Source organism: Cyprinus carpio, chromosome A21, assembly GCF_018340385.1.
Source record: "Cyprinus carpio isolate SPL01 chromosome A21, ASM1834038v1, whole genome shotgun sequence".
In the NCBI taxonomy this organism is placed as follows: domain Eukaryota; kingdom Metazoa; phylum Chordata; class Actinopteri; order Cypriniformes; family Cyprinidae; genus Cyprinus; species Cyprinus carpio.
In genome coordinates this window covers 18,279,745-18,305,676 of record NC_056592.1, presented here as the reverse complement: position 1 = coordinate 18,305,676, position 25,932 = coordinate 18,279,745, and the positions used below count along the sequence as shown (strand labels likewise).

The 25,932-nt window shown below is 36.9% G+C and overlaps 1 protein-coding gene and 1 long non-coding RNA gene across 4 annotated transcripts; one reads left to right on the top strand and one right to left on the bottom strand.

The window, feature by feature from the left end:
• Positions 1-332: 332 nt before the first annotated feature.
• On the bottom strand, positions 333-16,103 carry LOC109058717 (putative bifunctional UDP-N-acetylglucosamine transferase and deubiquitinase ALG13). Of its 3 annotated transcripts, XM_042711173.1 has the most exons (25): positions 15,746-16,103; positions 15,437-15,520; positions 15,287-15,337; positions 15,058-15,104; positions 14,318-14,390; positions 13,649-13,730; positions 13,361-13,523; positions 12,422-12,491; positions 12,239-12,347; positions 12,079-12,143; positions 11,822-11,922; positions 11,632-11,744; positions 11,272-11,316; positions 11,073-11,169; positions 10,842-10,952; positions 8,713-8,856; positions 8,294-8,439; positions 6,723-6,758; positions 6,579-6,637; positions 6,251-6,322; positions 5,983-6,166; positions 5,735-5,830; positions 4,958-4,998; positions 2,879-3,062; positions 333-1,031 (listed from the first exon to the last, which is right to left on the bottom strand). In XM_042711173.1, exons 1-25 carry the CDS (start codon positions 15,863-15,865, stop codon positions 757-759), a joined length of 2,568 nt encoding a protein of 855 aa, XP_042567107.1. In that variant the 5' UTR covers positions 15,866-16,103; the 3' UTR covers positions 333-756. The 3 variants fall into 3 exon arrangements, with proteins under 3 accessions (XP_042567107.1, XP_042567104.1, XP_042567106.1); XM_042711170.1 differs by having other exon boundaries at positions 10,842-10,955; positions 11,073-11,316; XM_042711172.1 differs by having other exon boundaries at positions 11,073-11,316.
• On the top strand, positions 16,072-20,275 carry LOC122134699. The gene is made up of 3 exons (XR_006153046.1): positions 16,072-16,233; positions 18,861-18,951; positions 19,863-20,275. It is a non-coding gene; the product is annotated as an uncharacterized LOC122134699 (long non-coding RNA).
• The last annotated feature ends 5,657 nt before the right edge of the window (positions 20,276-25,932 follow it).

Below are 25,932 nucleotides of genomic sequence, written 5' to 3'. Positions count from 1 at the left end.
CTTACAAAAAGTCAAATGATTGCAAATAAATAATTCAGATTTAAAGATTCACAAACATACAAACAACAATTCAACCATTCTGGATATGTTTTTTTAAAGTTTCCTACGTTCACCAAGGCTGCATCTATTTTAGCAAAAATCTGTAATAACTGTAATATTTCACAATATTACTTTATCAAAGTTGTTTTTAAATTATATTGTAAAATGAAATTTAATCATGTGATCAAATCTTATAATATTGGTTGCTACATTTTCCTTTTCAGGATCCTTCAAATAGTAAATTTATTTCCTTCATAAAAATAAGTTTTAGCTTGTAACCTCAAAATGGATTTGGAAACAACTTGATTTGGTTTCTATTTTTTTTTTTATTTGTGCAGCTATAATAAGTGACTCTTTTGACAGATAAACAACAGACAATGGTTTCCTAAGACTTGAACTCCTGGTGTGTTGCTAAACTACTACATTCTGGAAGCGTGCAAACATTTGTAAAAGCAAATGAGAAGGGAACTAATTACATTTACAATCATGTCACATTTTAAAATCATCAAATAATTAGGAAAAAAATTCCAATGTCTGCTTACTAAATTACAGTGAAATGAGAATGTGCAGGGTGGTAAAAGCACACCTACTCTGTCCTGCATTTTTATTTAAGTACTGAGTAACGCTGCAGGATCCCTGAATAACCATTCGTCTGAGAAAACAATACAGAACTAACAACCGAACATAAACGGGAACATTTCTGCTGGTAAACGAGACTTAGACAAACTGTGAGTGTGGCAGGTGGGTGGGGGTGGTGATGTAGTTGATGGGTGGGTGAGAGGAAGAGGGGCAGTATGTGGCGTTGTGCATGCGGGGGTGTGGGCTGGCACCAGGAGTCCAGGGCGTGAGGTAGTGGTATGTTGTGGAGAGCACAGGCATGTAGGGCTCATAGGAGGGGTGAAGGGGCGGCTGGCCGCACTGCTCCTGCACCAGGGGGTAGAACACCGTGCCAGAGACCACCGCAGGAGGGCTTTCCATGGCCAGAGGGGTGCCTGAGGAGAGGATGGCATGGGTGTGAGTGTACAAGGGCTGCCCCGACTAAAGATTTTTCTAACAGTCATTCAATTTAAGCCATTGGTTGACTAATCGCATGTTTATATTATATTTAATTATATTCCCGTGAAGTGCCTTGAACACCCAGCATTATTCTATGTGGTGACGTAATTTCAACGAAACAGGAAAAGGGGTGGGGACACAGAGCAGCCCCGCCCTCTTTTTAAAATGGCCAATAGCGTTTCGGTAAAGCTGCATTTGACAGCCACAGTCTAATAGATTACCCCCAGATTCAATATGAAACTCTTAGTAAAATAAAATAGTGGTCATATCATGCCGAGGCTGTGAAGTTTTTAAATATATGCCGACTCGTGCATATGATCAGCTCCATGCAATCTCTGGACAGGAGTCAAAGTCTGGATCAGACTGTGTGCATTGCCGTGGTTCGCATGAAACAACGTGAAACCAGACCTCATTTGCACCAATTCAAATCTTATTTACACTGTCTGAATCATTCCCTATACCTACATTGTGCACTACGAGCCTTCACTGTACAGGAAATACTACACTGTGAACAAGTGGCCGAGCTCAGCCGGCGCTTTAGCATATTTATAGTGATGAAGTAATGATGAAAAGATGAAGTACTAATGAAAAAAGATGAAGTAACATAAAACATCAAAAAAAAAAAAAAAAAAAAAAAAAAAAAAAAAAAAAAAAAAATCGCTACTAATTTTATCACTATATCTTCTAAATACAAAAATCATCAAACAAATCAAATTTGACTTCATGGGGACTTTAAATATATACCATATATTATAGCCTTTAATATATAGCCTATTCTGTGCTCAAGTGCATGTATAAAGCTTGCTGCAAAGCAATGGCAAAACTAATAACTATGAATGTGTCGAAAAATAGCAAAGAAATATAATAAACTAATCTTTTTTAAAGCTCTGTTGGCTGCAAAGATGAAGCAGATGATGCTGATGTGTCGCAGAACAGTGGACGTGCCTTTACAGAGAAATGTACCTTTCGGATACATGATCATATGGATTACATAACTAGTATTTGTTTTCAATAATAAAGCTTGGAAGAGCCAGGACATTTTTAATTGCAACTCCGATTGTATTTGTCTGAAAGTCATATACACCTAGGATGACTTGAGGGTGAATAAATCATGGGGTAATTTTCCTTTTTAGGTAAACTTTCCCTTTAAACCTAGACATTTCAAGCTTTCTCTAGATATATTTCTCACATCTGTAAGGCAAGTAGCCTATACGCTAAGTTTTGGCAGATGGCAGAAAGCGCATTGAGTGTACACAAAGAAAAGTGGACCCTCTGCAGTTTCAAACAATGTATTACTCTTATCTGCATGAGAAAAAAAATTATATATTGATACAGTGTATTTTAAGTTGTTTCCACTGATCTCAAAAAAAAAAAAAAAAAAGATTGCGTCAGCGCCTCAATGTCCTGCAGTAAACCCACTAATAGCTTCCACCCTCCACACAAACACTTGGATACGCACCCAATAGCACACATTTTTCACGGTTAATGTTAGAGCGAGCAGCCTGTAAGTTGCTACTACTTTACATGTTGCACTTTCAAATGATAAACCATATTTGAGGTCTGTGAATAATAGGTGAACATTTGAATTTCCTGCCCGATATACCGCAATTACCTCAAGGACCAGCCATTAACAATAGACATGTGACTAATAACATTTGTTTATGTTCAGTTGTCTAATGGAGGGCAGCCCTAGAGAGTACAGTGTAGAAAAGAGTAGATGTTTTACATTTCAAAATGTATTTATAAGCTGGAAATGTGGAGTTTTGTGGTAGTGATGCCTTACCGTTGCTGGGCACATCTCCTTGTGGATGCGGGCACATGCGGACAGGATCAGAGTAGGCCTGGGGGACTGTGTGGTCAGCGGTGGGAACAGTGCTCGAGTACGGCTGGAACTGAGCGTCTACGACAGGCTGCGAATACACCTGCTGCATGTGCACCATAGAGTGCCAGTAACTCTGCTGATACCACTGGAACACAAAAACAATATGAATACAAAATACTGAATACAGAAACAGCAGTATGTCACATATAAAGCAAATAAGGTCATCAAGGACAGAAAGCCACATTATTTGGTTTCTGCTGACAATTGTTACTTTAGTATTATCTAAACGGTGATTGGTGTAATATCTAAGGGCTCATGTACAGATGTCTTTGTTGTAAAGTTTTCAAATCAAAATATAAAATAAAACCAGTAAAAGTTTAAAAGAGTTTCACATGTAATGATAATTTCAAATGCAAAGAGGTTAACCAATCATAACAGTTGGTGTTTACATTGAAGTTCTAATAAGTTTCAACCCCTAAGTCTAAAAGAGTTTCAATGATAATTTCTTCCAATAAAGCACTCAAACCAGAGACTTTAAATGAAGGGTAGAAAATTTCACCATTTCCATCAAAGTAATGAAACCTGAAGTGTAAAAAAAAATAAAAATAAATACTAACATAAGTACGATGCTCAATACTGTTTATTACTTACTGTCAACTTAATTTAACAACTAAAACAAAATAGTGGTAAGGAAAAATGCACAATATTCAACTAGTCAATGCTCAATACTGTTTATTACTTACTGTCAAAATAATTTTTGGGTATAGTTAGAAAATTTCCGGTTCCAATTCTGGTTCCATTTAAATTAACAAATATTTTTTTACATATTAACAAAACTTACTGCTCAAATTCAGTATCCACTTAAATTAACTATTTTACCTTCAGTTGTTACTATTTTGCTGACCTTCATTGAATGTAGTGTTGCTGGAATGTAGTAATTAATGTTGAGTAATGCTAGTCCATCAATCAGCATGTGCTTCAAAGTTGAAGAACATTCAATAATCATATCAATAACATTTTGCTTTTCAAGCAGGAATAAGATGGTTGGCTATATAGTCCCTTGAGGGCTAAGACACTTGTTCATTTCCCTAAATTAATTAAATATAAACTGTTATACTTATAACCATGTGTACACACACTCCATACCCTACCTAACAAACAAAAAATAATTCAGTAAATAGAATGAATCAATCAATGATTTCCACACACATCCACCCACACTTAACACAAAATAAAACCCCCAAACCTAAAAAACAAAAAAAAATATCAGTCTATTTATTTAGTGGTCCAAGTTGAAGTCCGTATGTATATTAATGACAATATGGGACAAATATAATGTAATTTAGTGGCGGCAGGTGCTGCACAAAACCAGTACATGTACAGTCAGACAAAACGACATGCAGAGTTATCAAAGGCACGTCTGTGTTCAGCAGTTAAACGCGTCTGTCGTTTAGTAGTTAAAGACGCAACGTGACGTGTCTGTGGAGTGCTCGTCATTGGAAACAATGTGCTCAGTAATTAAAGAGGCAGGGCGGCGTTATTTGGTTTGTGACATCCTTTACGGGAAATGCCTGCACAAGGCTGCTCACAGCGCTTGGTCACGTGTCGCACCAGAACCGTTTTCGGAAATAAGTGCACCACAGGAAAAAATGCATTTCATGAAGTTTTTTGTCAGTATTGTTAATGACCACACAAAAAAATGCATTACATAAAATTTTTAAAAACACAAAATAATTTTAAGTTTTTTGTCAGTATTGTTAATGGTCATGCACAATTTTTTTTTATTTTATTTTTTTGTGGCTCATGAGGCACTGCATTTAATAGTTATAAATGCACAATGACTTTTCAGTATTATTAATATTTCAAATCCTTATGCCTTCTCATGCTGATTTGGTTTCATATAAGCCACAATAGGCCACATATTACTCACATTTAGGCATAACTCAGATAAACCTAGCCTAATTTATGTGCAGGACATTACATAAGCTATAAATCTCTAGAGGTGACAATGTGGAGATTAAAAGCAAAATGCTCACTTACCTGAACCCCCAAATTGTAGTAGTACTGGAGCACTTTGCAATCTGAGGAAAAAAAAATGTTAGAAATACACTCTTAAAAATAAAGGTGCTTCACAATGCCATAGAAGAATCTTTTTATCTAAATGGTTAAATAAAAAACCAACAACAAAATGAAAATTATGTCAATCACGAGCATACACGGTGATATATGGAGGGACACGGAGAAAGAGATTGTTGACAAAGGAATTGTTGAACAAAGTCGTCATTTTTGTTTTCTTCGATTACAAAAGGTGTTCCCGTCGCTTCATATAACCCAGATTGCATATCTGATTGCAGATGGAGTATTCTGACGATGACTTTCATACCTTTTATGGACCTTGACACTGTTTACTTGGCATTCTATGGGACAGGCACAGGCCTCCCGGTTTTCATCCAAAATATCTTAAATTGTGTTCCGAAGACGAACAAAGCTTTTACGGGTTTGGAACGACAAAGAAGGTTCTGATTAATGACAAATTTTTCATTTTGGGGTGGAGTACCCCTTTAACATCTGAAGAACCTTTCTGTCTCACAAAAGGTTCTTTGTGGAGAAAGAAGGTTCTTCAGATTATAAAAAGCTAAGAAAGAGATGGTTCTTTAAAGAACCTTTGACTGAATGGTTCTTTGTGGAACCAAAAATGGTTCTTCTATGGCATCGCTTCAAGAACCTTTTGAAGCACCTTTATTTTTAAGAGTGTAACAAATATGTAGAAAAAAAAATTATGCACAAATATTAGACAGAGAGGTGGTTCCCTCTGACCTCTTGGAAGGTCACTGCCATTGGGGTCATAAGAGTAGGGTGGAGGAGGTGCCATGGCAACTGGCTCTCCCAGCTCATTGACAAACCATGGAACTGCTAAGGAAAAACAGTATGGATAAAACTACACAATGACTACAGAGGGAGAGAGTCTTGATTCATCTCCTTTGCTTACATTAGTATTTAATGATTGTACATGACAATCACTATATTAGTTTAAAAAGTTAGATAAAACAACTATAACTGTATACCAGGCCTGCCCAGAGCATTCTGAGGTGGCGGCTGTCCAGGTGTTAAGATGTTGTTGGGCTGCAATGAGTTTGGGGGGGTCTGGGAGCTCCCAGTGGATGAAGAGGAAGAGTTTGATGTGAAGATAGCAGCCGGGGCAGAGTTGATTGGTTGAGAAGAGGAAAGCACAGAAGACTTCACAACCACCTGAAAAGACTGAGTTACACACATCCCCTCCAAGGGAGAACACAATTGTTTAACAAATGTATAAAAACTGTGAACAATGCATGCCTGTTGTGAGTAACTGTAGGTAGCGACACCCTCTTGTGGTGACCCGGCACGAGAACTTCCTTCCTGAATGGTCTGCAAAATGTCAAAATTCCATTGGATTAGCAATCTCTTTTTATTGTAAAAGTAATTTTAAACATTTCCACACACTCATCTAATGAGTGAAGTCACATTTTCTGAATTCTCAAATAAAGGAAAGTTGTATAGGAGAGATTGTGCAGAGCTGTCAGAGCACATCTACTCCATGTTCTCCCACTGGAACTCATGTCAGCCATGGTATTAGCATTTTGGTGGACATTTCTGACAAATGAAGAAGTTTGGAAGACCATACCAGATTGGTGGTAGACTCTGCTGCTGCAGCATACACCGATGGACTCTGATATCCTGCCTCTGCAATACAGAAACGTGATGTTTTAATCCCAGTGCACACAATGACATGAGCATAATGCTGAAATTTCACTGTTAATGAACTAACCTGCAGCAGAGAAGATGTACTCCTCAGAGAATTCACCTAGTCAGGACAAACAGTTCAAATTAACCACCAATCACAACACATACGGGCTGTGTCACAACTTAATGAGCTGCCTTTTGGCCATCACGGCCATAATTCCAAAGCAAAGACAAGCGAAACAGCACACTTACACTTTACCATACAAATCATCAACAAAGTACCAAATGTATATAAAATTAACTGCAGACATGAATTTGGCCTTGGGGACCTGAACAATGTGTCATTCCACATTTTATTTTTTGGAACACTGATGTCAGACCTTGTTGAACACTAAAATGGAAGACGACACCATGCAAGGTCCATTAACAGGAATAAATGAGAACATTTGTTCACCCAATTATCAGAGTCAAATTTGACAACATGGAAAAACGCAAAAAAGCGATACCTGAGCGAAGGACACTGAAAAGCATCTATGGTTCATAGTCCCAACTAAAAATGTGTTGTACCACAAATATTGATGACTAGTGGTGTCGCAATATACCAGTATTGATGATGTGCAGTACTAACAATGCCGTTTATGTGGATCAGGGGTTCTTTTTGGGGCCATACAGGGGAGAAAATTTTCCAAAGAGCACATTAGAATTATATACTTACTAAAATTTGTACTCTTAGACGCTACCGGAACCTCCGTTTTAATATTTCTGGTCCCCCCAGTAATTTTATATCTTATTTTAATCTTATTTAATTTTACTGGATTCATATACAAATGTATTATCAGAAATGATGGTAATCAAATGAAAGAATAAATCATTAATTCTAAAAAAAAAAAATAATAAACCTCTAAAATGTAAAACCTTTTTATTTATTTTAGCAAACAAAGTGCTGCACAACAGAGGTTTAACTGTTAAAATTAAAAAATAAAACAACAAATAACATTATTTATTAAGTCTTAATTTTAAAATTAATAATAATTATTAATTAGAACATAATACATTACACTGTACAATAGTAATATATTTGTTAAAATTTGAAGTTAAACAAAACTTGTACTGTGGAACTTCGATATTATGATAGTAAAAACAATACCTTTTAATCACATGAAATGGTGAAATGCTATGTTCATGTCTCATATGGTGAGATGGCAGATGAGCATCACGTGCTTGAGTTTGTGTGGTAGTCAAAACCACACCATTTAATCACATGAAGACCTTATATTTACATAGCAGTCTTTTTGCGATTTAATATTCACATACACTAGTCCATAAAGATATTTGATTAAATGTACGGTCATAATTTGGATTAATTCATCCCAGATTTTCAGGAAATTACGTGTTATACAGTAATTTCTTTTTTTTTTGGACTGGATTCTGTGATTCTGTCCATGTTTTCCTCATTGTGGAAATCATAGGTCACTAAATTTATTTTGCAGACCCCCTGGCTACCCCCCCGGGTGTTCATGGGGTGGCCATGATGGACATGGACCCCACTCTGAGAAAGTTAACTGACCATGTGAGTAGATGTCCGCTCATTTGGTTTTGATACAGAGCCATGATGGAACATTCAGAGCTAAACCACTGGCGAGGTTTTGGCTGTACCTTGGTCACCAGCATTACTCCTCTCATCAGGGTCCTCCTCTGATGATGTCATGGGCTGCTTGCCTGAGGGAGGTATTGGACTGGGAACTCTTGGCACCCAGTAAGCAGTGGCTCCTGGAACCATGGGACTGGAGACTGCTTGACTTCAGATACACAGCAAGACGGACAGAACAGTGATCTTAGCATCAAAGCCTAAAAGGCCTGTTCACACCAAAGACAATAACTATAAAGTTTTAATGATCATTCTGATTTTATGTAAAAAGGGAATCCACTTGACTTTAAATCCAAAATCAAACTTGCCTCAAAACTCCCACAATACACCCAACTATAACTGAATTACAAACTGGTATCTCACAGTCTTGGTGTGAACGGGCCTCAATACTCCCATCTGTTAGTGAAGTAGAACTGGGTGTCTCACTGGTATTGGTGAGAAGGCACTCTCATCAGTCTCCTCAATCTCATAGAAGGTGATACTTCCCTCTATGTCTTGGTTTTCCTCTCCTGGCTCAGGAACACAGCTCAGACACTCTTTATTCAGAGTGTGCATCTGCCGCCGCCGGCTCCTATATACACACAACTGAACTCACTTTGCCAGCAGCTGAATAAAAGGGGTTTACTGAGCAAAGAAAAGATTCAACTGAAGTATCTTTCGATATTGAAAATGATGCAATGGATTCACAGAAAAAACAATTTAACACACAGGAACAAGAGAAATACAGTCTGTTCATTGGCTGATTGTGAAAGCTGAAAAAGTTAAAAAACTATTTCAGCTTTCTCAGTCAGCCAAAGAACAGACTGATGAACAGACTGTATTTCTCTTGTTCTTGTGTGTTAAATTATAAAACCAAAAGGTTATTATATTTTTGCATTTTTAAATTTGTTTTATTTTAATATCGCATTAATTTTTAATTTTCATCTTTATAAGTTTCAATAATAATTTTGTTAGTTTGATTAGTTTTTATCTATTTTGTTTTTATATAGTTTAGTTTCAGTTTTAGTTATTGAAGTTTAGCAGAATTAATGGATCACTTCCAGTGAGCAGACCAAAGAAAGACTTTAACCTTATCGACGCAAACGTCTAGCTTATTCGTGTGCACGCTCTGCAGACTGAAGACTGTCAAATAGTTCGGTTTACAATTCGATTTGCAGCGATGCACATTATAGCCATTTGCACTGTAGCTGAAGTGAAGGACGGTTTAGGGAGCGCTCTTTGCTTGCTTTCTGTAGCCTATACAATCTTATTTTATAGTTTTATTTTTAATGCTTCTATAAAGGACCAACGTTCACGTATAGGCCTACTGCAGAGTTTAAGGAGAGACGATCACATTAACCAGTAAAGGCATATTTAAATAGGTTCTTTTCATTTATGAAGAATTATAAGCATGTGGTTTATAAACACTTGTTCGAAATAGCCTGGCAGACTGTTCAAAAGATGTAGGCTAAAGTTTTGTATTGTTTAGCCTAGAGAAGGATGCGGTTCTTATCTTTTTTCTGTTAATTATGTTGCGCTGCTTGTCTATTTTTCTTTAAAGCACCAACTTAGAATGCCTAATTATTAAATAAGAAAAATGATTTTGCCTACCTGATGTAGCAGATTTAAAGCGAATGTGATTCGGGTTGCGGTCTTTGTCAAACAGGTCAGGTACAGAATTAAATTAGTGCTGCTGCCGTGTAATGGGTCGGGTGTTCTGTTAAGTACTGCTGGTGCGAGTTTACTAAACAGGACCTGTGCAGGACTCTACTTTAAACTGCTCTCTTCGTCAGATAACCTCACATCCATGATGCGCCATTGACAGGTACAGTATTCCCTAAACAGCCACAGTGGATATATTTTTCCACCACAGGGTGAAAAGAACATAACGATTATGAAAATTATCATTTATTTTTGATAATTATTTTATTTCAGTTAGGTTTTATATATATGTATATATAGTTAGCTTTCATTTATTTTGATATTTTTATTTCAGTTTGCGAAAATGTTTTTTGATCAAATCATTTTCGTCTTAGTTTGCGAAAATAAACGTGGCCCAATCTTCCAAATTTTCTAGTGAAAAATTAATATTGTAATGACTATTCTTACTGGGCAGCTTTGGACACAGTCTTTAACTGCATAAACATTCATATTTCTTTGCTTTTTCCCAGAAATAATTTATTTAAAAAGGAAGAAGCTGGCAATTAGTCATTTGGAAAATGTCTTCATCGCCATTTTTCTATGCAACAAGCTGTCAAGTGTAGTTTTGACAGGTAAACTAAAGGGTAATGTATTTTTCAAATTCAATTCAAATTGCTGATGAGTTCAAATTCTTGTCTCAAAAAGAAATGTGTTAAACCATTTCATATAGTCTTTTAAGTCATAGTTTCTTATATTCACAACTGATTTTTTTTTTAAGTTGAAATAAAAAAGTACAAATAAATACATATCCAGTTACAAAATATATAAATACATTATATTGAAGAGCCTGTGTGTTCATCACAGGTTCATTATAGTTTGTGTTATTTCTAGAATTATCCATTTCTGATGTATGCGTTCAAGTAAATGTTTTCCTACCGAGACCTGAATGAGTAGTTATCAAAACTCTGGTAGCAGCGCTTGCTGGGACTGGGATAAAAGGCTATGTCTGGTCCAATAAGATGGTGTCTGTTCAGGAATCGGGTTGAACTTCTGGCCAAAACGTGTGGTGAAAGAACCACAAAAAGAGATTCATCCAATGAGTAAGGAAAGGACATGTTTAGAAGATACAACAATGAATAAGCATCTGTAAAGAATTTTGTGCCTAACCTGGGTGGGGCGTAGCCACGTGGTGGTCTAGGTGAAAGGTGGGGTCGGTAGTGTTCATAGGCCAGACCTGCAGGAGGTGGAGCGGGAGCGTGTAGCCCTGGAGAACGGACAGGATGAATGTTTCCTGGCCCGGGCTGCAGACGGGGAGGTAAGCCAGGCTGAGGATGACTGAAAGACACTGCCATCAACATCTCCTTACCACGCGGTTTCTTGAAGTACCGTCGCCGTCCACGCAGTTCTGGGTCTTTAAAGAGGAATGCTTTCATGACCCACAAATATCCAATCTGACTGTCAAGTGCCCTGCTAATTACTCTGATATCTACAAGTAATAAACCTATAAATTGATCAGAAACAAAAATAAACCCACAAGCCTAATATTGTCTATTTGGCCCTTGTCAAAGTCAATCTGATCTTTTTGCTTGCCCATTGAACACATGAAAGAAAATGTGTGTGTGTGTGTGTGTATACATATACACACACACTTAATTACACAAAACAAGTAATCACCCACTAAATTAAAGAAAACAACCAATACAAACAAAGTCGAAAAGAGGCAGACCTAGCTCTCCAGGGTACTGCTCTTGATTGTAGGAATTTCCCTTTCTGCTTGGTGTGATGTTCCAAGCTGGCACAGGATTCACTGGCTTCAGATTGGTCAAGGGAACCAGGTGCCTAGAGGAGCCAAAGAGGATGTTTAAAGATTCTCATTGATGTTTGCCTGTGAGAAAGCACAAACAGCCATAGCTTACTTTTCTCCAAGCTCCTCAATGAACACGGTCACAGCAGTGGTCTGAGTCCCTACTTCTTGAATGAATGCATTGTAGTACTTTCCTTTTGGATCCAAGCGGACCTGGAAAACAAAGAATTGCATCAGAAATAGGATCCATTATTATATTAAAAATACATAACAGAAGTCTGTATTGTCAAAAGAAGTGAAACAAATGAAAAACAGCATGCCAATTTGCAATATGTTAACACTTAAACCTGATGAAATGTTTTGTCCCACCTGACACTTATCTCCTAAAAAGTACTGTCTGCCAGCAAACACCATGTAATCAGTCTTCTGTAGCTCTATAACACATGATTATCACAAAGCACATCACAAATGATACTCCTAAATTAGGGTTACAATCATTTAAGTTCTTAAAAAGTAACTATAAACTGACCTTTGCGGCCGTCTTGCCACACGTCAAACTCCACATTGCGGTACAGCTCTGGCTCTAAGGCCTTCAGTACCTTGTACGGCAGAGACAGTCTTCCTGACCCTTCTGTGGCCTGGGGCAGAGAGATCCTGTCAAATACTGATGAAAATTCAACATCTTAATCTCTTAAATTATGGTCTTAGTCACCTTCTGGTCCTCAGCTCCAGGTTTGGTTTTGTCTTCCAAGCAGCTGTGACCACTCAACTCCCATTCTTCTCTGGAACAATAAAGTCATGAAAAGTACATTAACTGAGATTCTTTGGTGAAACACAAAACGAATTCAAAAACATGAAAGCATGTAATGGCCCGAAGTGTCAGAAGCTACTTGCTACTTCCTGTAACTTGTCAAGTTAAACTACCATCAAGCTACTATCTTTCGAAAAAGTACAATACTGTTCAAAGCTTTGGAGTCTGTAATATATAAAGGCTGCATTTATTTGACCAATAATACAGTGAAAATAGTCATTTGTGAAATTTAATTAAATTGTTTCAAATTTAAAATGTATTTTTTTGTAACAATGTAAAAAGTCTTTCCTGCCATTCTTTTACTTCTAATCAATTTAAAAAAATATATATATATTTTTTTATTCTTACATATCACACAAGCTGTATGGACCATTTCTTTAGGTGCTTTTTCAACATTTTTGGAGCATGATAGCCCCAGCCCCTATTCGCTTTCATTGTATTGTGTTATAGGTTGTGGGTTCGATTCCCAGGGGAACACGTTAGGTCAAAAAAATAAAATAAATAAATGTATAGCCTGAATGCACTGTAAGTCGCTTTGGATAAAAGCGTCTGCTAAAATGCATAAATGTAAATGTATAGTAAAGAGCAGCTAAGGCATTCTGCAAAATCCCCTTATTGTTTTTCCTGTGGGTCTGAACATCATGAGGATGAATAAACTACAGAATTTTTGACATCTGCGTCAACCATTTGTTTATGGTCTATACTCTCAAGGCATGCATCCATCAACCTTTTTTCCATGATGAAACAACACTTTGTATTTAAGAGATAGTCAGCAAGAAATACAATGAGAAAGATTAAGGAAGATAGAGACTATAAAGAGGACAACAAACAAGAGAAGACCTCTGAGGGTGGTCTTCTGGGGTATCATAGCCAGCGTCCTCACTGCACATAGACTGGCTGTTCCGGTATCGCCGTCCCCCTCCTTTGAATCCCTCCATCACCACCTGCAGCTCTTCTTCCTCAACTCCCAGAACACGCGTGTATAACAGTTCATACAAAAGGGCTAAAAAAAAAAATGAAAGCTGCACATTCAACATTCCAGTACTGTGATGATGTTACAATACAGAGAAAAATGTTTACCGTTTGGATTGTTCAGGATGTATTATACATGATGAACTGCGTACTCACCCTGACATATTGCAGCATCCACTGGATAGTTCTTGGGGTAAACGATGTCATAGTGGCCATTGTTTGAGCAACACAGCAAAATCTGTGGAGTGGAATTTTGGTAAGTGTGCTGCGACCACAAATGGGCACAGATTACACAGGATTGATCAACAACGTAAAGAAAAAAAAAAAACACACTAAAACTCTGTCATCTTATTTCTTCACATTTCAAAGAAGAACCATTTGATGGATGGAAGCAGAACAGAAGATTGTGTGAATGCTGGCAACAAAAAAAATAAAAAATAAATAATTGAACTCAGGCTCAGACATCCCACCCTCATGATATACATATTGTACACTAAAATATCTAGAGCTGATGGACTCCACCAGATCCTCTCTCATTTGATGGCCACTATGTAACTTCTGGAGTCAGGGGTCCAGCTTCCCAGGTGGCTACCATGAGAGATTCAATGGAATAACTTTTCGCTACTTAGTAATACATAGTATTAAAACTATCATATGTGATAAGCAAGCAAAAAATCCAATTGTGTATACTGCTTTGGTTTAGTTATTTCTGTGACACAGCAGCTGTGGTTAGTTCATGACAGCCATAATAGTGAAACTAAATTCGAATTGAACTTGAATTAGTACTTTTGAACGTGAGCTAAGGGAGTTTAACACATTCCTCACCTTAGGCAAATTTTCCTCCTCTGCAATCTCAGTTGGCGGCTTACCTGGATACCTGTAAATGACAAAGCACCGCCTGCGCCAAAGACCACTCACATGAGAACACGGGCCCAAAATTCCACATTTTAAATAAAACTGAATGTATAGGTATAGTTCAGATGTACCTCAACAGATGAATGAATAGTTTACCCCATTTTATTTTAAGGCCATTTGACTACTTTTATTCCATGGAACACAAAAGGTGAATTTAAAAATGTCGCTGCTCTTTTCAGTATAATGGAAGTGAATGAGGATGGGGACTGTCAAGGACTAAAAAAATACATCTCTCATAAAAGCAGCTCACAAAACTTAAGCAATTTATTCCAAGTCTTCCGAAGCCGTATGGTAGCTTTGTTTGGGAAACAAACCAAAATAAAAGTCATTATTCCCTAAAAATATGACTTGGGCAATTAGATATTTGGCGGATGAGAAGATTTTAAGTTTAACAGCTTTGGTCCGTTCATCACGTAAAACTATCACGTGACTTAAGATACAGCACAGGAGTGTCCTTTTTGTCATTCTGATACCTCATAGCATATTGAAGAGAGCAGCCAGAATGTCCCTCAGAAATTAAACTTCTGTGTTCCACAGAAGAAAAAGACGTATGGGTTTCAAACAACATGAAAATGAGTAAATGATGGGTTTCCTTTTTGAGTGTTTCACAAAAAGGCTCAGGATTAAAGAGAGAGAGATGCAGAGCATACCTGTAAAGTAAAGACAGTGCTTTTATTTCCACTTGACCTGTGGTTTCCTATTGTATTTGGGATATAAAAAGACAGTACATTACATTCCTATGAAGTCTTAAACGCCTCATGTACAGTAGCTTTGACTCTTGAAGCATTAAATAGCCTAATCATTACGCTACAAAAATAAAACATATGCATTGTTAATATTTTAGTGACAGCAACAAGATAAAAGACCCTGAATACAAACCTGGGGATCTTCCAAACGTTCCAAATACTTCTCAAAAGACCCTTGAACAAACTGAAACACATGGTTACACAATAACACAACATGTTCTAATGTTTAAACTTCATGACAGTTTGTCAAAGGTTTCTGTTGATGTAGTCTGAACTCACTCACAGGCTCAAAGTTGCATCTGTTTGCCTTAATGAAGTTGACACATTCTTTCCTAATTCTTTGATGGTAATTCTGGGAGTAATAAAGTATAGCAAAAAAAAAAAAAAAAAAAAAAAAAAAACACCAGTTTATCAGCATACATCAAAACAGCTGGACAGGTGCTTTATTAAATATGTCGTCTTAGCTACTTATTTTAACAGCTATGCTACAGCATACACCAATTTCAAGAATTCATACTTTCTGAATGCTACAGAAAAAAATGAACAGTTTGATATTATTTTGAGGTAGCCTATATTTCTCTTTAAACTGTACCTGCTCAGAAACAGCTCGAAACAGACAGGACGCGTCTCTCGCCATCATCTTTCGGTAAAGCCCGATGCTGGCCAGATACTCGTCCATGTTTACAAAGTACTTCTTCAAGGCTTTCTGCATCTTCAAGAAATAATAAATAAAAAACAATACACATACAGAACTTCACGGCTTTCCGAATAAAAGCGGAACGAACTGTGAAGGTCGAAAGTTTCCTTTCGGCTTGAGAATGAAGCAGGTGCTGCAAATGAAGCCTGATTGAAGCGCATCACTCTCTTTTGGCGCGACTTTACATTTCAAAACTGTTGCTACATTGGATTGATGTTTTCAATGACAACACTATTGCAGAGGTTTTAGCTAATAGTTAAAGTGGATTTAATACACAAGGGGTGTCTGTTAACGCTCTCTAGAACCTCAAAAATATGATTATAATGAAGTCTGTTTATTTTATTGGAGTACTTTGGTGCCACTCCCTCAGCATTCATCTACAGGTGTGCCCTGCTCGTCAGTTTCAATTCCAAGGATTTAAATTCGATTTAATTCAGTTCAGTTCCATTTCAATTATTATTCTGAGACGAAATTATTACCTGTGATATGTGTAGCCTAATAAGAGAATCAGTTAACGTTATGCTACAGACACTACTGTTGCCAACATGTCATTTTTTTTTTTTTTTTTTTTTTAAGGAAAAAGATCTCTATCAACTAATTATTTAGACTAGGCCTATATAATAAACCCTGTAAGTTGGTACACACACTGGGCTATATTAAAACGATTTGTAAACAAACATTTAAATTGCACATAAGGGAGTTTTGTAGGCTATAATAACAATTAATTATAGGCCTGTAATAAAAAATTAACTACTACTTAAACTTTCGGGTCATAATGTTTGTTTTGACAAACTTTTATTTTCCACCAACAAACTTACTTTTTTCTAACAAACATTTTACTGTCTCCACAGTAATGTATGTAATGTAATATAATAATGTTATATTATTTTATGCATGTATGCATATATTTAATTTACCGTATTCAGAAAGGAATGAGCATCCCCATATTTCCATTTATGAACTATCATTTGAACATTTTTTCATTTAGCAGACAGTTTTATTCAAAGTGACTTACAATTGAGGAATGCAAACAAGTGATTCATCCTAAAAGGGCAAATAAACACAGGAAGTGCTCGCAATACAAAGTTTCAGACATCATTCAGATTAGTACAAGCACAGTTTCACTTGGATTTTATTTTTTAAAAATGTGTCTCTTGGTTAGTTAATGTTATTTTGGTTTGTTATTTAGATCTTATGTTCAAAATATGTAAAGTCAAAACAGTTTTTAAAACTAAGTTATACACACACACACACACACACACACACACACACACACACACACACACACACACATACACAGTGGGTATATAAAATAATTACCCCCTTTAAAATAATCACAGTTTGTTGCTTTGCCGCCTGAAATGAAGACTGACATTGTTTTTGTTTCATCCAGATTTATTTAATCAGTGCAACTAATTGGTGTTATATCTTTCAGTTGGATGTTGTAAGTTGATTCTTTTCTATACCCACTGTGTGTGTGTGTGTGTGTGTGTGTGTGTGTGTGTGTGTGTGTGTGTGTGTGTGTGTGTGTGTGTGTGTGTGTGTGTGTGTGTGTGTGTGTGTGTGTGTGTGTGTGTGTTATAACAATTTTTACTATGTAACACAAGACACCAAAATAACATTGACTAATCTAACCAGTTAGTTTCAATGATTCTGGTGAAGTTAAGGTTTTTGTAAAGATTACATTTTTGCATTATATATTTTTTTATTTTTCTCTTTTTTTTTGCTTGTTTGAAATAAAATTTGATCTGCAAAATTATTCGTCCGAATAAAATAATGGTTTGAATTTCACACGTAAATGCACATTTAAATTGCACTGTTTTGAATTAATTTTAAAGTGCTGTTTTTTGAAGTATCCACGCGGTGGAGCCAAAGCTCAGGATGAAAGACAAGACTCCGTATATGCATATAGGTTTTGTTAATATTACCCTACTTCGGTAGCGTCGCATCTATTTGTATTATAATACCTTTATACTTAAAAAACAGTGATAAAATGCATGGCAGGATGATTTGTTTAAACGTATCTAAATCACTTGATTTAGTTAGCACGTTTGCGGTTACTGTACAGCATTGTCCTGCTGCCTCAGTACTTGAATGTCTACAAAACAATGTAGAAAATAATCAATAGTTTTCACTCTCAAAAACATCACACTTTAGAATTTCTGAAATTGACATGTGATCTAAATATAGTATAGGTTATTTGACCTTTCTCTTTTAGATAAGATAAACTTAAACTAACATTAATCATTGTTAACAGCCAACAAACAACACTAAAATGTTTGACAGACATGTGGCAGGGATTGTATGTTCTCAAGTTCAAAGATGCCAATTAACCAAGCAGTTTTAATTGCTAGTAGTTTCTCAATAAAAATTGTTTCATAACCAATTTTATTTTCCCCCGAGTCTATTTCAATAACAAAAGTAAAGATTATCATTCTTTTGATGTCAATAAGAATTAATATTAATGTTCTTTAGCAGTATAATTTTGCTGGTAGTACTCTGGATTCTCTCCTTTCGCTAAGGACATGGAGTGAGATGCTGCATATTTGCCTAAAAGGCCTTTGACACCAGAATCATTGTAGTATCTGGTGTCGTCCCTTCCCCCTTCAACTAATGGATGGTCGAACACTCCGGAACTCAATCCTTATAATGAAAATACTGCATTAATTTTATTTTGTGATGTGTCATTGTAATTCAAGAGATGTTTTTAATCTTCAGATTGCTCCGGCACAAGCCATTTCAAAAATATTTGGCAGCAGCCCACATCTCCCTACACGGACGTATGCTCCTTTTATTAAATGCCGTTTGTCAGAGGTGGACATTAAAAGCTCCCCTTTATTTGAATAAACTATTCAAGTTTAAAAAAAAAAAAAAAAAGCTACTGTAAAAATATGTAAATTGATCCAGGGAAGAATGCTTGGCTCACACATAGTCTTTCATATCGCAGTGTTGTCCATTACAAAGTGCATCTTCTTTCCACTTTTTCATGTCATCTTGTCTTTATTGGCAGCTCGTGTGCTGCTCTCTGATGATGAGATGGTGCTGGCCCGTCCTGCACTCTCCAGCTGAGATCCAGAAGAGGATGTGATGGACCACAAAAGGTAAGACGATTCTTCAAGTGATCAGCATCCAACGCCATTTCCAGTAAACTGCAATGCTTTAAGCTTTGACATCAAATAAATGCATTTAGCCTGTAACCACCAAAGACATTTAGGATGATGTGTGGCCTAATATTCAGAATAGTGGCTGCTGATCAGTAAGGGTTCTGCAGTGACAAATATTAATCTGTTCAAAAAATATATAGTCATCATTACATTAATACATTGTACATTATTTGTTTTTTTAGTTTTTTTTGTTTTTTTTGATAATTTAACCTTTGACAAGGCAAGGTTAACCAATGTTGTAAAATGTCATGTGGTATGATCTGTAAATTATCAGATATGCACAATAAGTGCAGATAAAATTAATCAAGTTAGTTTTAACTCAGTCTTATGTGTTGCATCACAAACTGTTATTGCTTTCAGAAGCAGTGGATTGGAGAATGATTGTTTTATTGAGATCAAAATTAGGCCACAGACATTACAGCCTTCCTCCATTATAACCATGCTTGCTTTTGCTAGTTTTATGGCTTTAAACCCCTGGTGGTGAGCTATTCTTGTGTTATTTATTCTGTAAAACATTGCACATTTTCTCTAAGGGAGTTTTAAACATTTATCAATGGGTATTTAGTAAAACATGCATATTTTCTAAAAAGCAGTTAAGCTAGTTTCCCTACGGCACCATCGAGTGCTTGACATTGCCGCTCTTCTTTGTTTAGTGTTCCTCTTTATCTTTAAGTTGCCTCACTTACAAAACTCTAATACTGCAATAAAATCCCTACCGAGTGCATGCTTGGTCACCCTGACATGCTGTTAAATTGCATTTATGCTCCAGAAACTACGGATGTATCTTTCCTCCCATTAGATGCTCATGGGATTGCTTTTAATGACACTTTGCTGATTTGCTTTCACAGACAGCTTTTGTGACATCCACTGGCTTCTGCAAACACCATGCTAATCTGACCACAGAACGTGTAGCACAGCACCAGCGTAATTTGATTCGCAGCACATTGTGCTTACACGCTCCAAATCTGCCTTATGCCTGTGATATCGAAGCACCTCCGCGTTTGCTGGAGCCCCACCAAATGAACGCGGGAAAGGAAAAAAACCTGAACCAGACGATGGACAGTGGGGGCCAAATGAAAGCTCTCAGAATCACTGTACATACCCATCGGTCAAACAGTCCATTTCTGCCCTGACGTCGCTATGGTCTGTCAGTCTCTGCTTGGCATAGGAGGAAGTTGGAATAATCTGTGGAAACAAATATATATCATATCCTGTGCAATTTTTAAATCCCCATGAAGGTCAAAATAAATAAATAAATAAATAAACAACAACTTTGCATTAAATATGTATAAATTAATTGGTTTAATTGTATTTGTACTGATAAAATTGTGGGACACATACTGTGTTAGAAGTTTCTATTTATTGTTTTTTAAGGGGCAATATTTTCCTTCTAATCACACACAGACACACACACAGACAGACATAAATACGTGTGTGTGTGTGTGTGTATACAGTATGTATTTTTTCAATACTTCAATTGAATCACAAAATATTATGAACAGTTATGGCTGTAATAATAATTATATAATAATTGAATCATTTTAATATTTAATTTTATAATTTCTTGCCCCATATTTTAAATGTGTGTCACTTTTTGTAATTTTTGCCCTTACTCTTGGTTTGTTTTTGACATTGGACACAAACTCTTAAATGTATATTTATTTTTTAAATAATATATAGTTTAATAAATATCTTATATATATATATGCATATATATATATATGTGTGTGTGTGTGTGTGTGTGTGTGTGTGTGTGTGTGTACTATATAAAAAATGTATTAATTTATAATATAAAATTTACTCTACATAGGAAGAATGACTAATTTGAGTATGATTTGAGATGTTAACAGCTGTCAGTTATTTGCAGCACACTCATAATGTTATGTTAATACAGATAGGGGAGTATGTTCTTATCCTATATTTTTATTTAGTACATATTTTGCAAAAATGTTGTCTCATACTCTCTTTCTCTCATTCGTGTTCACTTTATCCATTACTGTTTTTTTCCCTTGCAATATCACTTTAGTGTTTCTCCATTTATGGTTGCAGGTCACTTTGCCATTTCTTTTCTGTTGCTGTGAAAATAAGTTATTTAAAGCAAATTCATCATTGGCGTTTGGATTCAGTTGGCCCCTCCTCTGAGTGCTGCTCTGACACGTGTTTATACGGCTTTTATCCTGTCCCCAACTCTTTGCTGAACAGACACTTTTGTCGTGCTGGCTGGTGAATTTTTTAACAGATCTCATGGCCACTTTCGCCTTTACGATTGCCATGTCCACCAATTTACTATAATGGACTGAAGTAGAGAGACTGTGGGTAATACAAATGATTTTGAGATTGAAAGGAGAAAGTGAATGGAAAAATAAACAAGCAGATATAAAACTCTTTATTTGGAAGAGCCAGAGATTAATATTTCATAAGGGGCAGAGTATGTATCAAGCCCCTTTTTCACAGGCTGTAAAATAAGTTCTGTGCTGTAGTTTGTGTCACAGGCTATTACTGCAAGCACCATATTCAGATCTTATTATTGACTCCTATTATTCACACAATTTTAGGGATGGGAATCATAAAGAATTTAACCCTTCTAGTTGCTAACAGTTCCATTATTGATTGTTTTAGTACTTTTAAACAAATAGGTATTTTAAGAAAAAAAAGTCAGTGTGCTAAATGATGAGAATTTCAATAATGAATTCAGAAGGTTTCTTGCATAAGTTGTGTCTGTCTGTGACATTTTTTTCAATTAATTTGTGTAGTACTCTCAGTGGTGGCATACAGTAAGTGCAATCCAATAAATGACTATTAAACAACGGTACTAAAAAAAAAAAATAAAAAAAAAAAATGTGGTAACCTTAATTAATATTAAAAATACTGCTGACAAAATGCTTACCTCATCTACAGCTTACCTCATATGAGGCTCCATGTTATATGAACAACCAAGGCCATAACAATTTTTATTTACACATTTGTATCTGTAAATGTACTTTTCATTTTAAAGGGCATAAGGGAATAAAGAAAAATAAAATTGTAAAAAAAAAAAAAAAAAAACAAAGTAATGCATTTGAACAATATTTGTATAAAATGTATGTTTTAGTGTATGTGGTATGCCTAATATATGCAGAGATTACAAATTATTTTTATTAGGCTAGGAATAATGTGCATGATATATTTTCAGTTCAAAATGCAAAAAATGCCAATCCGATCATTTTGATCCACTAAAAAGAACAGACTCAAAAGTGTCATTCATTTGAGAATCCGACTACACTGATTGTGCTGTTTTGCACTCTAGAATCACTAGCGGTGTATAGAGCAAGATATGCTATTAAAGTATTTTAGTATGGTATTCTGGCTGCCTCAGCAGAAAAATGCATGTGTGAGAACCGTTAATGGCAACAAACATCATTCGGTTCCAGTATTAATATTTTTAAATGGAACAGTTTCCATAGCCTTTTCATTTTTAAAATGTGATGTTTAGATAACAGATTACAATATGTCACAGCCCAGAGTCAAGCCTGCATAATCTGTTTGCACACAACAGTTCTAAGAAATTGTGTGTTATCATTTTAAATTGTTGTTGGCAGTTTATTTCTCTTCAAATATAAATTCCTTTTTTTGTGAACCTTGTATAAAGATGTGACCCCTGAATGCAAAGTCAGTTTGCATACATAAACAGTTTTTATGTGTTTTATCATGAGAATGTATTGTGTGACTCTTAAAATCTGTGACATCGCCACAGTGGCTGTGCATCACTATAAATGAGCGCTTCTGACCGCAAAGGTTGTGCAGACGGCACACAGGCGTGCTGGATAATTAGTGGCAATGACAAAGGAGCAGGGTGCTGAGGCGTGGTCTAATGCGTCGCTGGTGCCGGGACAGGCATGTGTCCCCAAAGCTCCAGTGCTGCCCCATTATTAATGAATGACGTTTTCTGATGTTAAAGGGTTTGGGAGCAGAATTAACGTCTGCACTCATTTGTTGTCGTCACATTCCTTCCCTAACTTTCTTCATGGTGTGCAAGAGATTGCTTTTTTTTAGGTAATACTATTAAGTGAAAGTGAAAGTGACTGACATACAGCCAAGTATGGTGACCCATACTCAGAATTTGTGCTCTGCATTTAACCCATCCAAAGTGCACACACAGCAGTGAACACACACACACACACACACACACACATACACACCGTAACACACACTTAAGCATATCAAACGAGCAGTGGGCAGCCATTTATGCTGCAGAGCCCGGGGAGCAGTTGGGGGTTCAGTGCCTTGCTCAAGGGCACCTCAGTCGTGGTATTGCCAGCCTGAGACTCGAACCCGAAACCTTAGGGTTAGGAGTCAAACTCTCTAACCATTAAGCCACGACTACCCCAAGGAATTAACCCATTCACTTAAAAGCATGATAAGTTGCGTTAGATTGAAGTATTCTTTATGCATTCTGCTGTAACGTGCACTGTGGCATTGGGGTCATTAAGTCTTCTATTCTTCTTTCCATAGTGACGGTTTGTGATTGTTTTGGTCATTATTGTTGCTTTTGTTTACCATGAGTGAGTATTCAGGAAGTGTAAACAGTGGCATGCATCCTCCTCTACCCAGAAGCCCCTCTTCGGCCAGCCAGACAGACCTCACTTCTACCTTACTTCAAAGAAAAAGTTCAACTCTGAACAGTTTCCTACTGAGTCTTGTTAAAACTGTGTAAAAAAAAAAGAGGCACTTCAAAGGACCAGTGCTGCTGACTGTCTCGAAAGCACAGAAAGGGTTTTTACTGGCTTGTTCTAGGTTATTAATCTCCACTGCACCTCACTAAATCTTAATTAGTTTGACGATAAAGAAAAAAGTCAGCTAACAAAAACAACATAATATCTTACGGCTAATGTCCAAGTTCATCAAAATGTACATCTGTAAATTGTCCAGTTGTTGCCATTTGTTCAGTCTCTATTTGCTCGGAGAGAATGGGAGATAAGAAATAAACACAGAAGTCATAAACATGCATATGTTCACCAGCAGCTCTTGCTGAATGTGTATGAGCTGTGAACTTAGTGTTCTGGAGTCAGAAAGGCTTCAGGGGCTAAGTCATGATGACTTCTGTGTTGTCTGGGACAGTATTGTATTTTGGGAAATTAGCTTTTAAAGGGGTCATATGATGCTTTTTTAAAGATCATTATTTTTGTGTATTTGGTGTAACAGAATATTTTGACATGCTGACAAATACTGTATATTATTGTAGGTCCTATATGCCCCGCCTCTCTCAAACGCATCGTTTTCTACAAAGTCCCTCCTTCTGACAAGCGCAGTCTGCTCTGATTGGCCAACAGGCCTAGTGCATTGTGATTGGCCGAGCACTGCAAGCACTCATCGGAAATGTAACGCCCCTTTCCATAATCGTGAGCTTCTTCTTTCAAAATAAATGTAAAGATTAATAATGTCCTTAGTTTTACCATCAGTTCAAGCCCGAAAGGGGAACAGAGTCGCGTGACAGACACATTAATGAAGCTCCTATGTGTGATTCCTAAATGCAAAATTCCTACTTTCGGAAGGCCAAATAAAGTGCTTTTGCTTTCGCCTAGATACACACAGCATCTCCCTGACATGGCTGCTTCAACGCTAACTGCGGTTACTGAAACCACGCCTTCTTTCTTTGCATGAACATTTGGGTGGCATTACGCAAATATTTCCACATAGTGACGTAGAGATGTGGGGGCGTGTTTGAATGAGCTGTTTTAGGGGGGTGTGGCAGAGTTTTAACTTTGATAAAGAATATCTCTTTGGATTTGAGACTTTAGTCTTTGCAACTTTACAGATAACACTCCAAAGAGAAAGGAAAAATTGAAATCGCATCATATGACCCCTTTAAACTTTGTTTTTGTCATTTCAAAATATAATGATACATCAAATGAGTTTTATTATTTTGGGCAAAACATCATGTTTATTTAGTTTTGAGGAAATCTGTTTGCTAACATATTTATACATTTTGACACAATTGTAGCTACAGAAATGTCAAATTCTCATGCAGGAAAACAACATAAGTTTTGATGACTGCTCCTGCACTACAGATTTTTGTGTCTTGTCCCACCTTCTTGTTTAAATAGGAAAAAGTGCACTTGTTTGTGGAGTCTTTTAAACAAATCTGGGAGGAAAAAATGAACAAATCTGACAATGGAACAAATGTCTCAGTTGCATATGCAACCCTCGTTCCCTGAAGGAGGTAACGGAGACATGATGTTGGTGACCGATGAATTGGGATCTCACTTCGAGAGACCAATCTACTTCGAGTGTAACTAAACAAGCCAGTGCAAATTGGCATGCGATGATTGCATCCAGTTGCCACTGATCACACTGTGAGTATAAAAAGGCAGTGACCTGTCCACTCAGTGGTGGTACAGCAGCCGTTGCGATGGGACGAGACATCTACATTCACTCCTTCAGGGAATGAGGGTTACATACGTAACCGAGACTTTCCCTTTCAGCCGGTCACTCTCGACATCACAACGGTGACCAACGAATTGGGATCCCTACCAAAGCGCCATGGATGCTGCCCCTTCCAGTGTCCTGTGCGAGCTGCCTACTCCCCTTTTTGTTGTAGGCCGGGGGGCAACAAGAAGACCAGCCACTGCTGCTAAGGCACTACCAACTCAGTAAGACTGGATAACACTGGGAAGACGTACCCATACCACTTAGGACAGGAACATTGCGGAAGCCCCATCCTTCCCGAAGGAGCTTTCGGAAGCACTTACACATATGAACATCCATTTAGGTGCATATGGAAGATAAGAGATGTTGTAACCCTCTTGGAAATGGCAGAAGTCTGCCAGGGAAGCACGTCTTATGATACAATACTGACCACACAAAAAATATATCAACCAATTACTCCACACATAAAACTCAGCCCTCTACCGGTTCAAGGATTCAGTGAGTGAAGGCCTG